At 39.2% G+C, this 26,038-nt stretch overlaps 3 protein-coding genes across 3 annotated transcripts in view; 2 read left to right on the top strand and 1 right to left on the bottom strand.

Moving 5' to 3' along the window:
* Positions 1–16: 16 nt before the first annotated feature.
* LOC585593 (DNA-directed RNA polymerase I subunit RPA2) overlaps positions 17–26,038 on the top strand; it is a 39,027-nt gene continuing 13,005 nt past the window's right edge. Inside the window, exons 1-14 of the mRNA XM_030990346.1 lie at positions 17–307; positions 12,509–12,643; positions 14,020–14,094; positions 14,706–14,825; positions 15,879–16,019; positions 16,455–16,553; positions 17,066–17,161; positions 19,308–19,384; positions 20,107–20,307; positions 21,645–21,762; positions 22,383–22,467; positions 23,536–23,645; positions 24,443–24,578; positions 25,279–25,352. Coding sequence (XP_030846206.1) covers positions 236–307; positions 12,509–12,643; positions 14,020–14,094; positions 14,706–14,825; positions 15,879–16,019; positions 16,455–16,553; positions 17,066–17,161; positions 19,308–19,384; positions 20,107–20,307; positions 21,645–21,762; positions 22,383–22,467; positions 23,536–23,645; positions 24,443–24,578; positions 25,279–25,352 — 1,539 coding nt within the window. The 5' untranslated portion in view covers positions 17–235. The remainder of the gene's footprint in view (positions 308–12,508; positions 12,644–14,019; positions 14,095–14,705; positions 14,826–15,878; positions 16,020–16,454; positions 16,554–17,065; positions 17,162–19,307; positions 19,385–20,106; positions 20,308–21,644; positions 21,763–22,382; positions 22,468–23,535; positions 23,646–24,442; positions 24,579–25,278; positions 25,353–26,038) is intronic.
* Positions 633–4,939, top strand: LOC100888604. The gene is made up of 2 exons (XM_003730072.3): positions 633–975; positions 2,975–4,939. Exons 1-2 carry the CDS (start codon positions 792–794, stop codon positions 4,543–4,545), a joined length of 1,755 nt encoding a protein of 584 aa, XP_003730120.1. The 5' UTR covers positions 633–791; the 3' UTR covers positions 4,546–4,939.
* Positions 7,590–11,062, bottom strand: LOC589939. Its single transcript, XM_030990347.1, has 2 exons — positions 10,580–11,062; positions 7,590–9,311 (listed from the first exon to the last, which is right to left on the bottom strand). Exons 1-2 carry the CDS (start codon positions 10,866–10,868, stop codon positions 7,969–7,971), a joined length of 1,632 nt encoding a protein of 543 aa, XP_030846207.1. The 5' UTR covers positions 10,869–11,062; the 3' UTR covers positions 7,590–7,968.

Genomic DNA, 26,038 nt, shown 5'->3' on the forward strand with positions numbered 1-26,038 from the left:
CACGTGTACTTCGGTGAAAAGGATTATTTTGTTCGATGATTCTCAAATTTAAATGGCTTACGTTAGGTGCACGCGTAGGAAGAAGCTCAGCGAAATATCTAGTTTTCGCTGATGCGCTGCAAAAAGGTATTTACAGCAATCCGGTATTATAGTATGACCTCATCGAAAAATTGTTTACCTGCCTCATGAACTGGCTGCCGATCTTCTGCGATCACGGCGTCCCAGAATTATCAAAATGAGTGATACACCAACTTTTCGTAACCTTACAAGGGAAACATATGGACAACCAAAAGAGCATCAGAACAAGGTAAATAACATATTTGTTTTTTACCTCCGTTATGCCTTTTGAAGTAAGAAAATACACGTGATAATGTTTTGGTTGGATATATGCATTGGTGCTGTGTAAGGAATTGCAATTTACTGTACAGTAAGTAAATGGGATAGCGCGCAGTTGTGAGTGCGGGCATTATTCTGGTGAACGTGCATTCTGTTTGACAATTTGTAAACCGTCATGAATTCTGGAAAATCATTTCAAACAGTGTGTTGTGGAATTAAGCTGCATAGCAGTGGGATGCCAAAGAAACTATGTGAACATTATGAACCTTTAGAATTTAGACGCCATAGGGGGACGCAACTTTTACGTCACTTCCGGTTTCCCACGGTCGCCGCCATTTTGTCGCGGTGAAAACATCGTCTGCGCTAGGTGAATACAAATACACGTAGGTCTACACGCTATAGCTATATCGAGATCAGTATTACCAGTGTAATTGCGTTCATTTTTCTAGCTCAAAATGTCATTCAACTACACGGAACAGCTCAGTTACGATGCAAGGCACCGTTACAAAGTAAAGTTGGACTCCGTTGGCCTGGAAAAATGCCCTTACAAGCATCCAGCAGATGTTTGGATAGATGATCCAAAGGCTTGGCCGCGCATTGAATATGCCGATGTCTACTGCTACTTAGTTGAAAGCCACGGTAAGTTGAATGTCTAGTCTAAGTAGACTAGTAGTATTAGTAGTCTACATTAGATTTTTTTCTAGATCTAGATCTAGTCTATATTGGATCTTGGAGGGATTTATCTTGAATGAATTGTTTGATGATATTCTCTACGTATTAGTCACAAGCCCCACTGAATCCATGATTTAACCCGATTTATTGTAGTAAGAGTAAGAGTAAGACTAGGGTGTCTGATCGCGCATCCGATGTTGTGTGCTAAAATCTTTCCCATATTATAGAGATTGCACACATCCCTATGTGGTCTACATGCATTGCGCGACCAAGCAAAATTGGTCAATGGTTTTATGAAAAATAATATAATTTATAACAAATGATCCTGAAGGTGAAACTCAATAAATGTGGTGTCATATGAAAGAGCAGGTTTTTCTCCATATTCCCCATAGGGGGCCACCCCCGGAATTCTAAAAATATCTTGCTCAAAACAGCGATTTAAACATCGTTTCCATGGTAACTCGGAGATTTACCAATTTCACGAACTGCTCCCCCGAGGGATAAGTTGGGCCAGCTGTAAAGAATATATCCATGCACTTATTTTTTCTCTAGTCCCAAGGGATCATTTGTTACAACAGTTTGAAAATACCCTTGCTCCACACTTTGCATATCGTGCTGTGCATTAGCTGTGCAGCTTTTGAGCAGAAATTATAACTCTGCGTGAACCACTTTTCTGTCCATTCTGACCAAAATGCTATGAATATTGCACAATTTTTGAGGGGCTGTATCTTTTGATAGAAACATCGGTGAGTCTTGAAATTTGAAAGGTATTAGACTATTCTGATTACATTTTTTATTCCAATATCAAACAAAAATGGTGAAAAACGATCCCAAATTGAAAATTGAAAAATCGTTCAGACACCCTAGTAAGACTAAAGTTAGAGACGAGTAAGAAAGGGCAAGGGCCACTTTTCTAATTCTAATTTCTAGCCCAAACTGGCAAAGGCAAATTTACATTTTGTACTAAAAATTGTAGGCACCCGAAATCTAGACTAGATTATCTAGATGTCTTTGTAAATCTTAGGTTGAACTAAAGTACAGAAAGTACTAGAAACATCAACTTAGTTTGAAACACCGTGACCTGCTATGGCGCTAGTTCAGAAGTCTAGATCTCTATCCAAACTTTGATTGACCCGAAACTCCGGCGTGAAGATACCCAAATGAATTAAATATTCATCAAATGTCCAAATAATGGTTATGATTTAAAAGTCGATGTTTGGTACCTGTTTTGTGACAATTTTCTGATTTTTTTTGGAGTATTTTTCCTAAAACAAAGACTTACACTGCAGCACAATACAATTGCATACCGTACCGATGGTGGTTTGCGGGCGCGCGCGTGTGTTCAGTTAGGCCAAATGTTTTTTCGAAAAAAAAAGGAAGGAGGCCCTTTTTTTTCCTCAAAATGGCCGCTCGGTACATTTTCCCTGACAGTCGGGCTATCTTTCAAGATGGCCGCCAAAATTTTTTAATTTTTTCTAAATCAGAAATAGATTCTAGATCCATTTTAGCAAGTGTTTTTCATGTTTTTTTATTAAGCGTCCATAAACTAAGATTACAGGCGCCAACTTAACACACGCGCGCCCGCACCTGACCATCGGTACGGTATGCAATTGTATTGTGCTTCAGTTTGCACATCCGGTGTGTAAAGCCAATACGGGCTGGATTTTTGTGTACTACAAGCCGGACTTTGGTGCATGTACTGGACATTTTGGGAACACGCATGCGGTCCCTCCGACTCCGGTGTGGGGGGCGGGGGATGGAGCTCTTAACTTATAGCTCCATGGTTTGCCGTGAATCCTGTGAGAAAGTGCATAGAGTCTATTATAATATTTTCTATCCGTTTGATAATAATTCCTCAAATCAATATTACACAAATCATACTTTGTTACTTTGTCTTCAATTTATAGGCAGTATGCTTATTTCTCTTTTCTTTCTTTTAAATTCTTTTTTCCCCTTTCTTTTGCAGGGCCATTCTCACATGCCACGATGAAAAACTACCGCAGCTTGGAGGCGCACCAACAATTTCAATCAGGCTGGGTGCAGACTGTTTATCATCAGGTCACGTCCAAGGGGTTTATCATCTTCAGCGCAGCTGTCAAACCGTCTCAGCGCTTGAATGACGCTGCCCACAGTCCCTGGGTGGCAACCGATAATACCGGACAGGTTGTTGCAGCTCACTGTACGTGTATGGCGGGACTGGGGGAGTCGTGCAGTCATGTTGCAGCAGTACTCTTCAAAGTTGAGGCAGCAGTACGTCTAGGATATACGACACAAGCTTGTACTGATGTTGCCTGCCAGTGGAACAATAGGTTCGTGTCAAATGTTGAACCAGCAAAGATTAGGAACATTAAGTTTTACAAGGAGAAGGCAAAGGACAGCATCAAAAAGGACAGTGTTAAGAAAAGGAAGTGGTCTCACTGCACCAAGGACGAAGAAGATGCTTTTATTTCTTCTCTCATGGAAACCGACAAGAAACCGGTGGGACTTAGTTTGTTTGAGGGACTTCCTTGCCACCTATTTAAAAGGAACCCAGCCATGACACCCCAACGTAAACTCCCAGCTCCACTCCCAGCTCCACTCCGTTCCTACTACACGCAAAGCACTGAACTCCAACCACAGAAATTCACAGACCTTCATCAGATCACCATATCAAAGGAAGAGATCGTCGAGATCGAGAAGGCCACAGAAAAACAAGCGGACAGCGTGGTCTGGCATGACCAGAGAGCTGGCCGAATCACTGCATCACGCGTGTACGATGTCCTCCACACAAATCAAGATAACCCAGCAAAGTCAGTTCTCCTCAGTATAACAAACCCCAACATAGCCCCAATCAACACTGCTTCCCTGAAGTATGGTAGGGATAACGAATCTCATGTACTTGAGGAATATTCTCGAACATGCAGCCACAATGACATAAAGATCACTCACACTGGACTACGACTGGATGCAGAGCGTCACTGGCTTGGGGCAAGCGCCGATGGACTTGTGGAGTGCAGCTGCCACGGAAAAGGAGTGATAGAAATTAAGTGCCCCTACTCTGCAAGAAGCATGTCAAGAGAGGAATACCTCAAGAGCGAGTACTGCTGCCTAGATGCGAACTCCAACCTTAAGTATGGACATCGCTATTACGATCAAGTTCAGATGCAGATGCGTGTTTACAATGTTGATTACTGTACATTTATTATCAAAGTAGGGAACGAACTCATGATTAACCAAGTGCAATATAATGATTTTTATGTACATGCTGTTGTCTCAAAGCTTGAGAAGTTTTGGAGAGCGAACATTATATGTGAACTTGTAACCCGGGTAGTAGAAATAAGGAAGAGCAAAGAAGATGTGAAAAAGATGGATGGAGATACTCTGTTCTGCTACTGCCAGGAGCCATACGACCAAAATGACGACAGTCCGGACAATGTAATGGTCGGCTGTGATGGTGCAAAGTGCAAATATGAATGGGTTCATCTACGATGTATTGTTCCGAAACGAAAGACAGTACCTAAAGGAAAATGGTACTGCAAGGGCTGTAAAAATGCTTAAAGGTGTCCTTGATGTTCGTATTTTGTTGCCATGCATACCTAGTTGCTAACAAATTTGTAACAATATTTTTGTGAAATGTTTTCTCTTTTCAAAAATTATATTTGAACACTTCATTGGCAATGGATCGTGGAAACAAATCCCTTGGCTTTTCAGTTTATGCATGAAGTCTGTATGTGTTATGCACATGATAGGTGTTTTAGTCCACACCTGACGTTTCACTTTTTTTTTAATTACCGTAAGCAAGATAAAACACTATTTGACAGTGTACATGGGTACGTACATGTAGTACATATCTTTTTTTAAATGCGAAGGTAAAGATTTTATGATTGTGATTGATGTTAATCAAGTTCACTTTATAACCTTTACTTGGTCTTCGAAGAGACGCTTTATATCACATTGTTTTATTTTGATGTAAAGGGATTCGGTAACTTTGTTTTAGATTCTGAAATAAAATCCTGGATTTAGCTCATGCTGCAATGATAATTATAAACCTTTAGGTCAGTCAGGAATCCCATGACTTTTGCAAGCCGATTGCCTGTCTGAATATCAAGATATTTATGATTGGAAATTGAAATTAACAAAAATTTGTTTTCCTAACAGTTTTTACGAGTATGGTATAAACAGTCACTCAAAGATTTTAATTTTTTTTTGAGGCACTTCATGATCATTTTGAAGCTCAATTTTTTTAGGGCTTCAATATTACACCATATCACAGACCCTGATAACACGTAGGGTCACGCATCTTAGATTTAACATTGTTCAACGATGCCTTTAACAATCATTGTTCCTGTAATTTACTGAATACCTATGAAAATACATGTACAATTGTACATGTACAGTACTTCCATGATCGATGTAAAAATAAAAGATACTGAAGAGACATGGAAACTGGATTTGTATGTCTTAACTTTGCAATGAAAGGTGACCTTGTAATAAGTCGGAAGGAAATAAAATGGCATGTGAAGAAAGTGAAAAAAGTGTTCCAAAAGAATAACCACTTGATTAGAAGTGAGTGAAAAAAAGGTGTCAAAGCAAATTCAATATGTGACAGTTTGAGTGTTGATTGAAAAGATCAAGAATAATTGAGAGTAGGCAAGGAGGCACAGGGTGTAATGAGAAATAAAGAGATAGTAGCAAGGTACATGTATATACCGAGTTGTCAGCAAGTCTCCAAAGTTAAAACTTTCCTCTCTGTTTTCCTTTTCACTACTACTTTTCTATTTTCTACCTTCCCATCTTGAAAAAAAATTCTTAAACTCTTGTCACACCTGAACTCTGCAACTTGTTTCTTTTCTACCTCTTCTCTGTACTTTTTTTCACTTTCTCCAAGATCAAATTTAAATATGGTACATGAGCCTTGACTGAAAGGTTATGAAAGAACAATGAGTACATGTATTGATATGGAATATAAAAGAGATGGATAAGAGCAAGAAGAGATGTGATATTGTGACATTTAGATAAGGGAAGGTGGCAGGTGCCCCTAGTGTAGATTTCCTTTTTTCTTCTTCCCTCTTCCCATCCCTTTATCTTGTCTGTAATTTTTCCTAAAAGGGGGTATGATAGTGAGTGGCGAATGCTTGCAAATATTGCAATTGTTCAATTCATCAACTTTTTGACAAATGTTGTCCAAAACAAGCGGAGACATTTTGAAAATGTTTAAGATATCATTGCAGAAAAAGTATTTATGACAATTAAAGCCGTTTGCGAACATGATTGCGAACTTTTTGGCAAATGGTAACCTTTTAAGAACCCTGACAAAACCCAATATACGCTATGTTCGCCACTCAGTGTGATACCCCCTTAAAGGTTTCTTCCTTATCTTTTGTTTTCTTTCATTTCTTATCACCCATTCACTTATTGTTCTTCACTTCTTCATATCAAACTTGATTCCTCTCTTCTCTACACTCCATTCCTTCCAATTCCAATGGGTTTCTCCCTCATTCGACTATCAACCAACAAATATTTCTTGCTCATTTTTCAAGTTTCATTTTTTTTAAATAAATATTTAAAAAAAAGGTTCTTTCTCTTCATTTCTCACTTTTTCATTTCTTATGAACTGTTGCTTCTTCATATCCAACTTCCAAGTGCAACTCCATTCTTCTCTACCATTTACTTTGCATTCTTTCCCACAGTTATATCACAAAAGAGAAAAGAAAAAAAAATGGAACTAGTGTAACCAGATTATGTTATTTAAAAAGAGCTTTAGAATTTATTAAGAAATAAAATCAAATACAGTTCTTCCTCCATTTAGTCATGATTGCCATATCGTGGTAATTTAGTAAAATCAATAAGTTTCCATCTACTGTAAATGCTGATATTTTCGCGAGAATAAATTTTCACGCTGAGCTACCCCAAAATATATTTGTGTTGCACGCAATTCAGCCCTTTCATAACATGCATGAAAAGTGAAAAATCATTCTTATATTTTTGCTGGTTCTAAAATTTGCGCCTTCCGAGTTCCGATCGTAGCGGGAAACCTGCGAAAATTAATGTATCGCAAATTTTTCTACTTTTACAGTATTACAAAATATGCAATTAACCATTCAAATAATATTGTGTGGACATGATTATACATCAGTTGAGACTAGGGAAATGCAAATTAAATTATTATCAGCACATTATTAATCAACATGAAGATGGACTATGTATCCATTGTTAGGTTTCAGAAACTATAGAACATTTTACTACAATGCAAGAAATATGAAAGAGAAACAAGGGAAACGCTCTCAGCGGTCTCGCCTGCATTACGCAATTCAATACAATGAAAAATTGAGGTTGGAACATTATTTATAGGCAGGATGGCCCATTAGCAGGCCCCAAAAAATGAAGAATTAGATATAATCAGCATTTTGAAGTGAATATTGACTAAGAATCATCAGAAGAATTAATAACTATTATTTGTACCAAGATCGATAACTTGAATGAAATACATGTATGAATAACAAAAATTGATTTATTAATTCTCATATTAAGTTGTGAAAACATAATCCAAGTCTACTGACCTAAAATGACCTTTTACCTTGTGACCTGGAATTTGTGTCTGTGAGTGTCATATGATTTGTGATACTTGATAACCCTTGGGTACAAGTTTCATGGAATTTGAACAAATAATTTTGAAAATATGCTAACAATTCATATATTTAATCTTGCACAGTAGCACTTCGCTGAGACAGGTACGGTAAGCTAACTCTGAACTGGAAAGCAGGAGTCTGGAAAGACAGACCTCCCCCCCCCCCCCCCCCCCCCCACAAAAAAAAAAAATCAGTAAAAGTGAGCCATGAGATCTTAAGTTCGAAAAGATGAACATCAAAGAAGGAACGCCGTGGCGCAGATAATCTGACAAGATTGAAGAGCGCCATCTAAACGCTAACAACAACAACACTATTCTGTTCGTAATTTCTGCAGTTTGTTCAAAACAGTTAATCAATCCTTGAACACAATGCTCCCACCGAGATTGACCAAAATGCCACACACCCGAAGCAGTCTATCTATGCTGGATAAGTTGTCACCATCTGCCTCGCCTTTCCGTGACTTCACCATGGAAACTGAAAGAGTGTTCTGAAGAATGGTGTAGCGATTCTTCATAAGTCCAATGACACGCTCAACATGGATTCTAATTGACGACATTCCTCGCGACTTCTCCACATCCCATGCTGACAACTGACTTTTCCCCCTTGTAAATGCTGGAGTAATAAGCTCTGCTGAGCAAACCGTAGCGAAGTCATCATGAAGAAGGAATCCTCGATCGGCTAGGATTTGATCGCCAGGTTCATGGAGATGAGGGTCTATGAATCCACTCTGTCTTACAAGTTCTACATCTGATACACGCCCGCCCCATGCTGGAGATAGGTAACAAACAGCTCCAAGAGGAGTGCATGCTATGAATACCTTAACAGTTGTATGTTTTTTGTAATTTGAGTACACTTGAGCTCTAGCATGCAGGTTTTTTGGTTGCTCCATGAATATCTCAAAGCAGTCTATGATGCTTGTCAAACGCGGGAACTTCTTTCTAAAGGCTGATGGAAGGGTAGCTGAAATTGATTCCCGAGACGGCCACTTTAACATGAAGTCCAACTTGTAGAATATCATGTCAATCCAAAGCCAGAAGTACCCCCTGATTGTTGACTCTGCCACTCCGGTCTGGTAAGCGAGGAATTCAAAAGACAAGTCCAGCCGCAAGCGAACAAGAGTGAAAAAGAACTGGTCTTCATATGACAGAGAATCTTTGGTCGTAGCATGGGGTACAAACTTTCTTAATTGCTCAAATGTTTTTACGTAGACAGACAGCGGCAGGCCAGTGAAGAAACGACACTTCTTGTCATCCCCCTGAATTATCTTGGACGACAAACACTTTCCTTCAAGCTGCTCTTTCAGCTTATCTGACTCTTCTTGATATTTTTGACAATCTTCCTGCAGTTTATTGAATTCCTCACGACATTCGTTCCTTTCCTGCTTGACAGCTAGTAACTCTTCCTCAAGCTTTTTGATTTTACGCTGGTAAGCTTCTTCTGTAGACACACTGCTTTGTTGACATGCTTCGTCTGCCTGTTCAGCTTCAGGAGGTTGCATGAAATCATCTTCAAGTGGCACTGGATCTGGTACTTTGTCTACGTCCTGAAGATGCGAGAATGATAGCCGACGTTTGCTGATTTTCTCTTTCCGTTGAAAGCGCTTCAAGTTTTGATGCCCCTTTGCAGTGCTATTTGGTTTGTGTGGGAAGATAGAGGGGATGTAGTCTGGATGATTCTGCAGCAAAACTGGGGCACCTGAGCATACAAAGAAGAGGAAAGTAAACACAAATTAGCTAGACTACAGTTTACACCACGGCGGTGATTTATATTATAGTTCTGCTAAAGAATGTAATTTTTTAATACAATAAAACTTCAAAAACCTGTGAGGGGGTATCATATTCATAGAGTAGTGCTGTAGCCGAACCGAATGGAAGTTCGCCGAACATGACACTTCCGAACCGAGTCGAACCGAGCACTAAGGCCTGGTTCGGATTTTCGGCAGAATTTTTTTTAACGTTTTCGCAAGGTAATTAACTTGTCATTTTGTACCTAATTTTCATGTCATGATTACCATACTCATTTTATATATACTTTTTTCCCATTATCCTCCTTTGTGATTTATGCCTATCCAGTGGTGGGCGCGACTTAACTGGCGCCATTTAAATCCCAAATCCTGACCTTCGCTACGTTGCGATGACAAGCCATAAACAAGAATACATGTGCGTTCTATAGGCGCTGATCAAAACAAGTTCAGCTCAAACCCAATCAACAACAAAATTAACATTTTAATTGTGTACAGTGGTAAGCTGATTCGGGCAACTCATTGACCCTAAATGGAGCATAGAGCCACGCGCGTACGCAGGGGGGGGGGGGGGTTGGGGGTTGAACCCCTCCCTTCAGTTTTTTTAATGTGTGTAATTAGGAGCAAAACACCCCGGCTGGCTGAGTTTTTTCTGGGACCAAAAAAAAGAAGAAAAAAAGTGTCCTCAGACCCCCCCCCCCCTCCCCCCTGCGTACGCGCCTATTCAGCGGCTGGCTGAGCCGTTGCGAAATTTTCAGCCTGATTTAAAAATGTTACCCCCCCCCCCTGAAAAAATCCTGCGTACGCTACTGCCTTGGCTAGATCATCTAGCTAGAGTCAACACGAACATGGCGTCTAAGTTACAGCACTATCATCATAGAGCTATATAATTAATAAGACTGGTTAGTCTATAGCTCTATGGGGGGTATTCACTTTCACCTCTCTTACTTGCGTACTAATGGGGGGGGGGGGGGGCTTGTTCAGTTGTTGCCCTAGCTTAAATAAAATTCAGTTTTTCCCCTGGAATCCACATTAAAAATTGACATCATCACTCCATCAGGTTTTTCTCATAACATTATTTGTGCCAAGTAACCTAGATTGCTAGAGATCTATAGCTGTAATATTTGTAGAAAATATATAGAGGAACTACGTTTGGTAAAGCTTGCAAATACAGACACTAGACTCTAACTTAGGTCTATTCAAAAACAATTTTCTTCCTTACCAGTTACAAAGTGTTTGCTGCACAGTACAGCATGTTTCCCTGGGCTCCATCGCCCACCGGTTTTGGTCAGTTTCTGACATGCATTCAACCATTTGTCTCGTCTTTCCGGAGATTTCTTTCTTGAAGGTAACTTGAAGAAAGACAATTTTTCTACACGTTTAAAGTTATGATTGGTGCAGTACACAGCTTCACAGCTTTTAGGCATGATGATAATGAAGAACCAAAACCTGGTGACGCTGCATGCTGACGACGCTGCGCGTACCCGTGTGTACTCGAGTACGTATATCATCAACGCAGAGCTAGAGCTAAGAGCGATACACGGTACATGCTTAAATACCGCGCCGCCGCATGGTCGCGTCAATATAACATGACCTCTATTTCGCGCGCAATGCGTCCAACGAGGTGACGTGAAGCTACAACATTTCACCTCGCTCTGACCCGAGGTCACAAGAGTACCCGGATGTCCCGAAAAGTTGCGTCCCCCTATATCGCGTATCCGCAGGGGCGTACGCAGGATTTTTTCAAGGGGGGGGGTTTTAAAATATTTTGCTCCCGAAAATTTGAAAATCGCGCCAGCCGAAAAGTCGCTCAGTGGGGGGGGGGGAGGGGGGGGGGTAAGCGGACATATTTTTTTTTTTTTTTTGGTCTCGAAATTTCATAATTTGACATTTTTTGTCGTTGGGGGGGGGTAAGGTCACCTTATTTAGGTTAGCCGTGGGTATAATTTTTTTTATTTTTATTTTTTTTTTAATTTTAAATAATTCAAAAAAAAAAACAAAAAAAAAAACCAAAGGGGGGGGGGGGGGGGGGGGGGGGGGTTTGAACCCCCAAAACCCCCCCCCCCCTGCGTACGCCCCTGCGTACGCCCCTGCGTATCCGAGGTATCGTGAACGTGAAATAGGAAACAACCTTTTGCAGAGACGCCAAGTTCAAAGATCGGCAATGCGTGACATTTTCATGACTCGGCGCGCGCGAGGGTATAATACACGTACAGGTATGACGTTTTTATTAAATCTAGCGCGCGCGCCGTGTGTGTTAGCCGTTTTCAGACCCTCGAAATGATTTTGATTTGATTTGATTTTATTTTATTCAGACAATATAAAAATATATACATGTCTTGGGTTACAAAACAAGGTTTAGAAAAACCCATACAAGTTTGCATCCCAGATAATTATGGACAGTAAAATGGCATACATAATTACACAGTAAATACTAATACATAAAATATCGAAGTATGACATAGGTTATAGTTCAATATAAATACAACAACAGAAATACAAGTTAGAAATTGCAAGACACTTCTATTTTAAAAATCTAGATTGAGATGTTTTACCAGAGCCGATTTAAAGGTATTTAGCGATTGACTGTTTACTACTGTTTGTGGGAGTTGATTCCATTCATTAATTGTTTGGGGATAAAAGGATTTCATAGAAATGCGTGATGTCACGCCTAATGCGTGATGTCACGCCTAATGCGTGACACTTGGTAGCTCTGCTTTTGATTTATTGATTTAAATTTTGACTTGCCAGGCACGTGAACTACTGGAAAGAGCATAAAAAGTATATCTAAAATGATACCAAGATCATCATCCTAGGTCGACGTAGACCTAGACTCTAGACTCTATAGCGAATTGAGAATTGACACTTGTGAGAGAATTATAAAATTTCTTTATTATTTTTTTTCCAGCCTACCATTTACCATTGTTTTTCACAGGATGGACATTTTCTTGTGAAAAATAATAATAATGATGATATTGAATAGAATATTTAAAAATGATAATGATGATCGTGATTATATTAATAATGATAACAACATCAACAACAATGATAACAACAATTACATTGTGGGGAAACTGGATCAACATGTTCAGTTTTATATCAATATTTCAACTAGTTCTATATATATTTTATATTTGTTTCTCTTGAACAGCTTCTTGAAGATGCGGTGCGCCCCCACATAGAATCATTCAATTACATGCTAGACGATGGACTAGCCCAAGCCGTGAGGAACATTACCCCCTTGGAATTTCTCTTGGACGATGAAAGAATCTCACTTTCATATGAGGTATGCACGGAGATGATGGAACAGAATTTAAGACAACTGAGCCCTGTCTTATAAGAGAGTTGCATTTGATCTGGATTGATTGCAAGCAAGCAAGCAGCGAATTGTGCAAGAGCGCAGTGAGCAATTTAGTTCTGGAAAGCTTGAATATCTGGCATTATAACAATGAAATACTTAAATATCACTGTGAGAAAATCATACCTATGCAACAACGAACCCTAAAAGAGCTCTTGTGAACCGTAGAGTATTTTGTGCACTGTTTGCAGGTGCTGCAATCAGTTGCAAACTTGCAAACTCTCATCTTTTTAGTACATAGTTGCGATTGATATACTCCTTCTCCTCATCTCATCCTTCTCCTCCTCCTTCCCCTCCTCCTTCCCCTCCTCCTTCCCTCCACCTCCTTCCCTCCTCCTCTTTCTCCTCCATCTCTTCTTCAGTTTTGTTTTCTTCTCCACCCATTTTTCTTCCTGCACATCTTTTACATTTTCCTCCTCATCTTCATCTTTCTTGTCCTTGTCTAGTTCCTCATCCTTCTAGCAAATGTCTGATTTCATCAATGTTTTGATTGTTCTTTTGTTTGGATTCTTTAGGATGTATTCACTTGTGTATCTAGTTATCAACCACTGCCTGAGAATGCCTTATCCTCCTCCTCATCCTCTTCCTCATCATCATCCTCTTCCTCCTCATCATCCTCTTCCTCCTCTCCCTCCTCTTCTTCCTTTGTCTCCTCATCTTCCTTATTTCTCTTCCTCCCTTTTTCCTCTTCCTTCTCTCCTCCTCCTTCTCCTTCTTCTCCTTCTTATGCTCCTCCCCCTCCTTTGAATTTCTTATCATTTTCAATTCTCCTCCATTTTCACCCCAATCACCCACCACTCATCCTCCTCCTCATCATCCTCTTCCTGCTCTTCCTCCTTTGTCTCCTCATCTTTCTTATTTCTCTTCCTCCTTTTCCCTCCTCCTTCTCCTCCTCCTTCTTATGCTCCTCCCCCTCCTTTGAATTTCTTATCATTTCCAATTCTCCTCCATTTTCACCCCAATCACCCCACCACTCATCCTCCTCCTCATCATCCTCTTCCTGCTCTTCCTCCTTTGTCTCCTCATCTTTCTTATTTCTCTTCCTCCTTTTCCCTCCTCCTTCTCCTCCTCCTTATTCTCCTCCCCCTCCTTAATCTCCTCCCCCTCCTTAATCTCCTCCCCCTCCTTTGAATGTCTACTTCATTTCCAATTATTCTCCTTTTGCACACCACCATTTTCTCCAGACCCTCCTCATCTTTGCTACCATCTTCCTCCTCCTCCAGACCTCACTCCTCATCCTCCTACCATATGGTATTATTTCATGAATGTTTTTTAAATGAACTTTTTCTTGTATTTTTCTTTAGGATGCATCCGTCGGTGTACCCACAGTTGCCAGGGGAAACCTTTTTGCCTCCACTCTGAAAGTGTATCCTTCTGAGGTAAGTCCTTAATGGATCATTAAATCATTTAATTTCCAGCCCACTGGAAATAGATGATGAATGTCTAGGCAAAACCATCTGTAACTGATTGCCAGTCTCTGCATGGATACAATTTATTCATAAAAGCATTCTAAATTTAGTCCAAGTTAAAGGCACACTGTCCTACTTGTAGCTACTTGCTCCCTCTACATAGAAAACTTCCCCAATTGGTGCTTGTTGGTCCCCCATGATCCTCTTTTTCTTATGTTAAATGAGAGCTGAGTTTATGAGATAGCCACCTGTCACAGTGACCTCGCTGGCTCGCGTGGCGGTCTAATCCCTTCTGGCTGAAGTAGTAAAGCCTGCCTTTAAAGGGTGTAGAGTTGATCTATATGCTCTATGAAGCACCAACTGACACTGTCAACCTGCCTAGCCTTTTAATTTGTGTTGTTGTAATGTTCTATAAATCTGTAATCAATCGAAAATACATTGTTAAAAGAAAATAACTGCCTCTGTACAAAGATTTTTTTTATATCTTTAAATTCATAAAGTGGTCTTTAGATCAGGTTTGACAATGATTGATTAAAGGTACTTTAATACAAAACTTTTACTTTGTATCCTTTATCCTCCAGAGCCGGCAGCGCGGGACAACATACCAGGCTCCCCTGCAAGCGAGAGTGCACTGGCAGAGCGGCAATGGAGATAGCGGGAGCGTGATGCGCCCTCTCGGACAGATCCCACTCCTCGTTAAAGTAAGTCAATCAGGGATTTCAAGTTGGGTGTTTAAGGCTGGTGTTAGTGTTTAATAAACACTAACACTAGCCCTAAACACTGAAATTGGTATCAGCTGGTGTAAGGCTTTGACCTCTGAATATCGTGAACTTCTGGTAGCTAATGTTATCGATTTGCAAAATGTCGTCTGCTGAATTGTCCTTTGTGGCTGGTGTGTGAATATTATACATACAAATGTCCTATTCACTAACACTAGCCCCTAGTGATTAACAAACATTGATTTCCAGTTCGGTGTTAGTGTTAAGCTATCAATATTGATATCGGTGTCGGGCTCTTAATTTCATCAGTGAATTTTTTGCCCGATTTAAGAGCTCTTGACTTCTCTAAACACTAACACTAACACCCAACTTGAAATCACTCAATGTATTCAAAATAATTTGTATACACATGATATAGCCAGCAGCTTGAAAAAGATCTGGGCCCCGTCATATAAAACAATCACAAGTCTTCCAATCGTTCACAAACTTGCAGTCTCCTATCTCTTATGTACATAGTTGTCGATAAAAAATAAGTTGCGATTGATATCAATTCTTTATAAGATGGGGCCCTGTTGTGGCTACATGATAACCATTTTATATGTGAATGGATGGCAAGGAGGGTGCGAAACAAGAGCTGTGTAGAACAAAGTCCTCTTTTGAGGTAGTTTCCTGTGTTAAAAAGTAGAGAAATGGTGAGAAATTCTATGCTTACTGTACATTATGTTGTTGAATTTTGCTGAAGCATCATTTTTTAGGCAAGTCTGACCCATTTGGAAGTTGAATTGAAGAAATAGAAAAAATTAAACAAACAAAACAGTGAAAGTTTCGTCAAAATTGGATGAAAAAATTCAAAAGTTATGAAATATAGATTATACAAAATCACAAATATTTTTTTTGCGAAAAAGTTATGTTATATATTTTATAACCTTTGCAATTTTGCAACCTTACAGCATTTAATCCATATTATATTTAATTGTGAGAACGGCAGCCTTGCCAACATAACAGGATATATTTACGTCTTGATGTTTATTTTAGTGTAAGAACTGCAACCTGTACAACCTATCTCCGAGTGAGCTGGTCAAGAGGAAAGAGGAGAGCTGTGAGATGGGAGGCTACTTCATCGCTAACGGCATCGAGAAGGTCATCAGAATGCTCGTCATGCCTAGAAGAAACTTTGTAAGTGACTTCTTGCCAGTTTCTTAAAGTGGTTTTCACAGCTCAAATGTCAACTTTACTTTATGTTTATTTATTTTTCTGCATTTTAATTAACTTACAATGTGAACTAATAAATGTATTAACACCCACTCCCCTCCTCCCCCAAAAAGAAAATACAACAGCCTAAAACACAGGTTTTAAATAGTCAGGGATTTGACAATGGCACACATACCCAGAAGATTCCCAGACTCTTCTTGTAGCAGCACTTACTCTTTGCTCACTCTATTGTTTATATTGCAAAACATGGAACTTTATCTTCTTCTGTTTCTCCAAAGTGTAATAATTCTAGTACCGGTATGTAGTCCACTGTACCAATATACATTTTGTTCTGTGTCATATGTTGTTTGGAAAATGAATGTGCATTTTTTATTGGAATGTGTACTTTTAAAAATGCAGCCCATGGCCATAAATCGTTCAAAGTGGAAAACCAGAGGGAAAGGCTTCACAGAGTTTGGTGTCCAGATGAGATGTGTCCGCAATGACCAGTCAATAGTCGTAAGTACAAGATCACAGATTTCAAGTAGTTTGTTGGTATACCCCAAGATAACTGTTCAATCAACGCAAATTTTCCATGAAACAGAAAAACAACAAATGAAGATTATACGTTTTGTTTAACCTGTGGCATAGTACTTAATATTACCATATCAATTTATGCAAATAAGATGCCTATGTTTACATATTTTCTGGGATTGCATCTCTTTCTCTCCCTCTGTCTCTCTCTGTCTGTATGTCTCTCTCTCTCTCTCTCTCTCTCTCTCTCTCTCAGCCTCTGTCTGTCTGTCTGTCTCTGTCTGTCTCTCTGTCTCTCCCTCCCTCTCTCTGTCTCCATCTCTTTCCATCTCTTTCCATCTCTTTCTTTTTCTCTGTCTCTTTCTCACTTACTGTCCATTTTTTGTCTTTCATCAGACAATTTCCATAGGTGTTTGCCATCATCTTGCAAACACTTGATAATACTTTTGTATGACTTTATATTTTTGTATACAATGTATTTCTTATTTCTCTTTCAGACAATCACCCTACATTACCTTACCACGGGCAGCATTGTAGTGAGCTTTGCATACAACAAAGAGATCTTCTTCCTTCCATTACTCCTAGTTCTCAGGGTAAGAATGGCGATGATGGTGGTGGTTATGAATGATGATGATGGATGATGGTGGTTGTGTGATGCTGGTAGTAGTGGTGGTGATGATGATGAAAGTGGTGGTGGGGGTAGTGGTGGTGATGATGATGATTTTGGTAGTGGGGGTTGTAGTGGTGGTGATGAATGGTTGCGGTGGGCATAATGATGGATGGTGGAGGTTGTGTTGATGGTTATGATGATGATAGTGGTGGTGGTATGAATGGTGATGGTGGTGCGGTGGGCGCAATGATGGATGTGGTGGTTGTGTTGATGGTTATGAAGATGATTGATGATGGTGACGGTTGTGGTGGGCATAATGATGGATGTGGTGGTTGTGTTCATGGTTATGATGATGATTGTGGTGGTAGTGGTGGTGATGACGATGATGTTGGTAGTGGGGGTTGTAGTGGTGGTGATGAATGGTTGCGGTGGGCGTAATGATGGATGGTGGTGGTTGTTTGATGGTTATGATTATGATAGTGGTAGTGGTGGTGATGGTTGTGATGAATGTTGGATGTGGTAGAGGAGGTTATGGAGGTCGTGGTGGCGATGGTGGTGGTGCTGCTGGTGGTTGTATTGATGGTTATGATGATGATGATGGTGTGGTATGTGTTGGTTTTGGCAATGATGTTTATGGTGATAATGATAATGATGCAGCTGCTAATGATGATGATGATGGTAATGATTATGGTGATGATTATCTCTCAAAATGCTGGTATCTGGGTGCTCTCTCTCTCTCTCTCTCTCACAGCCTGAGGGTGCAGAGTCCATCTGCAAATTTTTATGCCTCCGCCACCGAAGGTGGTGCCGGAGGCATCATGTTTTCGGGTTGTCCGTCCGTACGTCCGTCCCGTTTGACCGTTATCACAATATCTCAAGAACCATTTAAGATTTAAACTTAAGACTCGGGAATAGTATTTATCACCATAGGAAGACGATCTGATTAGATTTTGGAGTACGTAGGTCAAAGGTCACAGGTCACAGAGGTCAACTTATGAAATTCCTTGTATTGAGTTTGTTAGCGCGATATCTCAAGAACCATTTGAGATTTAAACTTCAAACTTAAGGATAGTATGTATCACCATAGGAAGACGATCTGATTAGATTTTGGAGCACGTATGTCAAAGGTCAAGGGTCACAGAGGTCAACTTATGAAATTCCATACATTGAGATTGTTATCATGATATCTCAAGAACCACTGGAGATTTAAACTTCAAACTTAGTGATAGTGTGTATCACTATAGGAAAACAATCTGATTAGATTTTGGAGCACGTATGTCAAAGGTCAAGGGTCACAGAGGTCAACTTATGAAATTCCATACATTGAGATTGTTATCATGATATCTCAAGAACCACTGGAGATTTAAACTTCAAACTTAGTGATAGTGTGTATCACTATAGGAAAACAATCTGATTAGATTTTGGAGCACCTAGGTCAAAGGTCAAGGGTCACAGAGGTCAACTTATGAAATTCCATACATTGAGATTGTTATCATGATATCTCAAGAACCACTGGAGATGTAAAAACTTCAAACTTAATGATAGTGTGTATCACCATAGGAAGACAATCTGATTAGATTTTGGAGCACGTAGGTCAAAGGTCAAAGGCCACAGCGCACATTATGAATGCAAAAACAGCTTGTGATCGCGTTATCTCAAGAACCGATTGATGGATTCATGCCAAAATTAGGTCATGTTTGTTACTTGCAGAGCCAATGAACTGAGTAGATTCTTGGTTCATAAGGTCAAAGGTCAAAGGTCATGGGCCCATTATGTATGCAAAAATAGCTTGTGAACGCATTCTCATTAGAACTGACAGATGGATTACTATTTAACTCAGAACATCTTGCAGAGCCAATGAACTGAGTAGATTTTATGGTCATGAGGTCAAAGATCAAAGGGTCATATATGTATATGAGAAATTGCTTGTAATCACAATATTCTGAGAACCTGTCAATGGATTACCATTGAACGTGAATTCAATTTTTTTTTTCTGTTTTGGTTTGTAAAATTGCTCTATAACGGAGGCATCATTTTCGACTGCGCGCAGTCGAATTCCATCTAGTTCAATAATTCTTGCAGTTTTGAGGTCTAGAAAGTTTTTTCCTTGTCTTTTCTGTCTTCTTTAGGCCCTTGTAGATACCTCTGACCAGCATGTTTATGATGAGCTTGTCAAAGGAAAAGAAAAAGACACTTTCTTAATAGGGTAAGTTGATCAAGTATAATTTCTTTTTTGTATTATTCAAGATAATGCTGCCTGTAAAGACTGCTCAAGGGAAAAAGGAAAATGGTCTTACTTTAAAGTTGTGTGATGATTTTTGTGGATTGCTGTACCTGACATGTTTATGCTTGTTAGTAACCAGGGGGTCGATGGCTTAAAGTCCACTATGAGGGACATGGTAATGAGGATTATAGCCTTACCGAAGGGCACAAGTGAATCCCTGTGCAGAATCCCTCTTGAATCAGCAGGTGCTCTAGAACATATGGTGTCGGAGATTGTTCTGTACTTCATGATCCTAAGAGTCAGTTTATCCCAAATTATATAACCCCATCCTTCATCTTCAATGTCCAGTTGTGTCTAAATGTCCATTCATTCAACAGGGGCTCTAGATCATACCGTTGGGTACCCACAAGAAGTCGGTGTGTTGTCGATGGTAATAACCGTCTCCTTGTGGGTAACCAACATTATGGTCTAAAGATTCTGATGAAACCGCACATAGAAGATAAAGGATGGGGTTATACAATTTGGAATATACTGACTCTTAGGGTCATATAATAAAGAGCAGCAATCTCCTGTATGTACAACCATATGATGTAAAAACAAAATAACAATACAATTTAGGAAATTGTTTTATTTTTATTGTCTTTGAGAGTCATCTCATCTAAATAGTTCAACCTCATCTTTTATCTTTTATCTTCCCTTCACAGTTGCGTTACCGGAATGTTGCGTCAAACACAGACCCAGAATCTGTCCAGTCAGGAGCAAGCCCTGGAACATCTAGGAGAGCGATTTCGCATCAAGCTCTCCGTTCCCCCTTGGCACACCAACGTCCAGACCGCCAAGTTCCTCCTACAGCAGTGCATCTGCGTTCATCTCGATTCCAACCAGGACAAATTCAACACACTCGCGTAAGTTGCTCTAGTCCAGGGGGGTGTTTCACAAAACTTGTCGTCAGTGACAAATGACAGTTTTTGTTATAAGCTACTGAAATCCTTGCTTCTGATTGGTTATCAGCAGATTTGTCACTGATTTTTGACATTTGTCATTGATAAAAGGCTTTGTGAAACGGGTCCCAGGATGGTGCCATACAAAGTATGCCTCAGGTATTTACGAACAAAATTGTGTATTTCAGAATGTTTTACATGTAGTCTGTTTTTAAAAAATTGTTTAAAGCCGCTCATATAAATGTCTCATGATATTTTTACTGGTCAGAGTGACACCATTACAGCTATCACCCCAATGAAACTGAACGTTGTCCCTAGACAAAGTAGTGAGGCATAGGATAGTCAAGATATCACCCAGGACTTATATATGTAGTTTTATAGATGACACAATAACTTAAAGTCAAATTTATTTTATATCCTTCATCCTGCATGCCAATAAGTTATATTTTTATAAGATTATCTCTGTCAAATGTAACTATTTGTTGGGATATGGTTTAATCAAAGAGTGCAAGAAATGTGTGTGTCTTATGCCTCAGTCACACCTCTGCGTATTTGGCTTGCGTGTTGCTGCGCATTTATGGCAAGCCGTTTTAACATTTATTCCTATTTCTTGATATCAAGAAATTAATTCGTGATATCAAGAAATGATTTTCTGTTGTGAGGCAATGGTAATTCTTGATAACAAGAATTTGATTTCTTGATATCGTAAATTTATTTCTTGATTTCATGAATTCAATTCTTTATATCAAGAAAAAGGAAAATAAGATAGATGCACACAGGCTTGCTTCATGCTGATAGATTAGTACAACAATCATAATTTTGTTTTCCTTCCAATTCTTTACTGATAAAAAAACAACAGCAAACATCACCAGAATCACATAAAAATATATGCAAAACAGCGATATCATGTTAATTTGTATGCAATGTTAGTTTATGATTTTATAAACTTCTATATCACCTGGAGAGCGTCTTACAAAGATCCCAAGTTGAACTTATCTCTAAGTTTGATTTAACAATTATGGAGAGCCTTTGGCATCATTGAAAATATTTTTTACAAGTTATTTTAAAAGGCAAGAACTGTTGCTTCAAATCATTCATATTTTCATATCATCATGTGAGATTTCATGTTCTTAATGTGGAATTTATGAAAAGTCTAAATTACTTAATTTTTTCCTTTTGAATATGTTTCATTATAAGGCTACAAATGGCTCTCCATAATATTTATGTCCAACTTTGAGATAAGTTCGGCTTGGGATCTTTGTGAAACACCCCCTGATTGTTGCCATTGTCTCCCACTGTAGATTTATGGCCAGGAAGCTGTTTGCCTTCAACCAGGGTGAGTGTGCAGCGGAGAATGCAGACAGTCCCATGAACCAGGAAGTACTTCTAGCAGGTCATCTGTACCTCATGGTGCTCAAGGTACTGTATACACGATTCAATGTAATTGATGATTTGATTTGATTTGATTTGATATGATTCATTTCTGTTTGATTTTCTTTTTCTTTTTCAGTTTTACAAATATATAACAAACAAAACATTACAAATTTTACACATGATGAAGAATGTTTTTGTTTGTTTGTTTTTTCTCTGTTTGTTTGTTGTTGTTTATTCTTCAATATACAGTCAAACCTGCTTTAGTGACCACTTGTGTAGAAAGACCACCTGTCTACACAGATCACATTTTTTGTTTTCCTTAAAAATGGTTTCACATTGAAACATGAACTTAAAGGAACCTGTACATAAAGACCACCTGCCTATAAAGACCACTGTTATTGTCTCCCTTGAATTGTCTTTATAGACAGGTTTCACTGTACGTATATTTTTGTGTGTTTTAACCTGTTGATAACGTTTGCTTTATGGAAATTCAAAGAAAAATCAAATCTTATGCTGATAAGTTTAAATCATGTAATGGGTTTCTACTGAATTATAATAATATAGATAGGAGTAATTGTTTTATAGCCTCGAGGGGATGCAACATCCCGAGAGCCATTTTTGAGGGAAGAGGTTTAATTGCTATATCTCTTTTTCTGCCTTTGTAGGAGAAACTTGAAGGCTGGTTGGTGAATCTACGCTATGCCATTGAAAAACAAGCCAAGAAGTCAAGGAGATTCGTGTTGAATGACGGTGAGATATGAATCAATTTTATCGTCGTGATGTAACACTTTTTGTTGGATTTTGCTTTCAGTGGAAAAGGAATTGTTTGCTGATGCGTCATCATCATCATCATTGATTTAAGTCGGCATTTTCCCTATTATGAGGGGTTAATGACTTTCGCTTGTGTATTTACACATCCTCCCTCCACTTCTTGCATCTTATTCATATGTACAATTAAAAAAAAAAAATATTTGCTCTTTATTTAAATGCATGGTTCATGCTTATTACTCATATTGCTCTTTAAAGGTACTATGTCCCTTTTGCAGCCAACCTCAAATGCTGTAGAACTTTGCAGGAATTATGAATATGTCATGTATGTCCTATCTATGAAATTTAAACGTTAGCAGTGTCCTCATATTCAAATTATGCAAGGAAACCTGTTTACTTGCTAGAATTCACTGTCAGACACTTGAGTGACTGACTGGCTTTTTTTCTTCTTTGGTAATAACATACATGAAAAGAGTTGTAAACGGTACATGAGCATTTGTCTACATCAATAACCCACTTCTTGTGATGGCCAAGATTAAACTGATTGAATCTTTGCGCAGCATAAAACGTATGACCATTCGGTACAATTGTCTGGAAATCAAGACAATTACTTTTGGGCTCTATATAGCCCTAAAGTCGAATTGACAACTAATAGTCGTTATTTTCCCACTTGAAGACATTTTCAAGCCCCACCTTTTTTAGGGAAGTTCTAAATTAGTATTATCTTTCAAATGCAGTTGGAATTTAACATTTTCATTTTTTGGGCCTGCAAATGGGACATAGTACCTGTAAATGCACGGTTCATGCTTATTACTCATATTGCTCTTTAAGATGGTATACCTTAATGTGAGGCATAATAAAGGGGGGAATCGTCCCTTATAAATGAAACACAAACACAAAATATCTGAAATTTTAAAGTAATTTCCATAAATTTGTTCAACACTGAAAATTATATATGCAGTTATACTCTTGAGTGCACAGAAATTGATTTTGCCACGGATATAAATGTCCAAAGATGTCTGATTTCTTACTATCTCGTCATTGTTGCAGTATCTCTGAACACGGCTGCGTCCACAGGGCCTGGTGATCTGACAAGAAAGATGGAGTACCTCATAGCAACAGGAAACCTTGCTTCTAAGACAGGTCTTGGGCTGATGCAGGTACGGGAGGGCTCTTTTTTATTGATTTGTGTGTATGCTTTGGACATTAACCCATTAGCAACTAGAGATTGTGTAAAAATGGCCTAATACTCACTGGAAGATGTCGCAAAATTGCTCTCATTTTGACATTGTTCTGAACAATATGAAACATGCGCTATTTTTCTATGCAGAATCCTACTGTAGACATCGTAAGGATTACGCACGTATAACTTTATCACGGTAGACCTAGTACGTATATTAGGGACTTTAGATTTGTGCAACGGAGAACATGGACTGCCCTTTTAAGGCAATGTGACGTCACTGCCAGTGCCTTAAAAGAACGTCACATTGCCTTAAAAGAGCAGACACGTTCTTCGTTGTGCAAAAGTCCCTACTATAGCGTGAAAACGGACGGAATGGGAGTTTTCGGTGATGGGGCTCTTGCAAAATAAGAAAAAAAGGGGCACTTATTGGATAAAGAGTAATTATTTTGGATTTGGATTTACCAAATATACGCGTAAGTAAATATTCAAATCATTTCTGATTTTGTGCATTCCCATATAATATCAGCATTACACAAATATTCCCTGACTTGTTTAAATTATCCATAAATCATCAGTAAAGAACAGAAATTATGCTCGTTTGTTTTTCTTTTTGGTGCAAATCTACCAATTAAATTTGTTGTTGGAGTAGGCATATTTATACATGAAAGTACTGTATTGCAGCAAAAGAGTAAATCATCATCATCATCATCATCACTATCATGTCTGTTGAATAATATCATTCATTGTCTCAATGCTCTCTAATGTGTCTTTCAGACATCTGGTATGACGGTAGTTGCAGATAAACTCAACTTCATGAGGTTCCTGTCTCATTTCCGCTGCATCCATCGTGGATCGTTCTTCGCCGAAATGAGGACCACTTCTGTCAGGAAACTGCTCCCTGAGGCTTGGGGTAAGATGATGTCAATGATCTCCACCTCTCCTCCTTGACCCTTCTCCCTATGTGTCTGTCTGTCTGTCTGTCTCTCTGTCTGTCTGTCTCTCTCTCTTTATCTCTCCCTGTACAGGTCTCTTTTCATAATTCTACTTTAGCTATCATTGTCATTTTGTTAGGTTTGGTTTAAATCTATATTTTGTTTAAGAAAGATTTTAATTGATTTGAATAAGACCAGACTAAACTTGGTACCAAGTTTCCTGTCTCCCTTTCGTTTGTTTCATAGTGCACCTCTTCCACTTTTGTTTGATAAAAAAATATAGAATAATGTGAGGAAATTGGTTAATGAAGAGAATCATTTATAAAGTCCAAGTTTAATTGGTTTTCAGTCTCTGTCTTGCATGGACATATGAATTTATGCTGAATGTTTGTGTTGAAAATGATCCCATAGTATTTGTTCCTGCAGGGAAATTAAAAGTTATGAAGTAATCACAGTAGTACCCTAACCTTATTGTTATCAATCTGGATGAGAAACTTGGATTAACACGTTAATGGCCTTATCTAAAAGCAATGAGTAGAATAGACATAAAATAGGTACTTAGAGCTGATGAATATATGTTTCATGAATTGGGATTTAAGGCTTTTTTTCTACATTTAAACTGTTTCTGAATGTTTTGCAATTGTTAAAATGTATTGAATATTTTACCTTTATTATCAGGTTTTCTATGTCCTGTCCACACTCCTGATGGTGCCCCGTGCGGCTTGATGAATCATCTAACAGCATTATGTCAGGTAACGGTTCTTGCACAGCCCTACAATCAGTTTCAAATTAAATTTATTATATACTAATATGTTTCCTTTGTAAGAATGAGTTATTTTTTAATAATCTTGGTTAATATAAAGGCCCGGTCACACAGGGAGGACGCATGGGGAACGCACGGCCAGCGCATTGGAAATTTGCAATTTGGGCCAGTGCGTTGTCGTTCGCTAGGCGTGCGTCATCATTCGTTACTCGTTCGTCGAGCGCGCTGGACCAGCGCTATGCGGTCGTCGTCATTCGCTGTGTGCGTCGGGTTTTTTTGAGCATGCTCAAAAATGTGCGCGGAGCTCGACGCATGAATGTACACGCCAAAGGCACGCCAGACATGCGTGGAGCGCGCTAGACCAGCGCCAGACATACGCGGAGCACACGCCCTGTATACGCACAGCGCGCTAGCTACACGCTGTGCATTTTTTGTCAGCTCGCTAGCTTTTCCAAAATCATGACAAAAGTTAGGCACACGGCCTTTTCCGATTTCCAATGTGCTAGAACGCGGTGCATGCGTGGACCATTCGTCCAGCGCGCTAGCAACACGCTGTGCATTCGTCGAAGTTGTTATCATGTGCGCTCTGTGTGCGCCCTGTATGCGCCCTGTATGCGCCCTGTATGCGTCCAACGCGCTATGCATTAATGGTGTCAGCTCGCTGTTGCTTCGACA

Source organism: Strongylocentrotus purpuratus, unplaced genomic scaffold (assembly GCF_000002235.5).
Source record: "Strongylocentrotus purpuratus isolate Spur 01 unplaced genomic scaffold, Spur_5.0 spur5_scaffold_19, whole genome shotgun sequence".
NCBI lineage: Eukaryota > Metazoa > Echinodermata > Echinoidea > Camarodonta > Strongylocentrotidae > Strongylocentrotus > Strongylocentrotus purpuratus.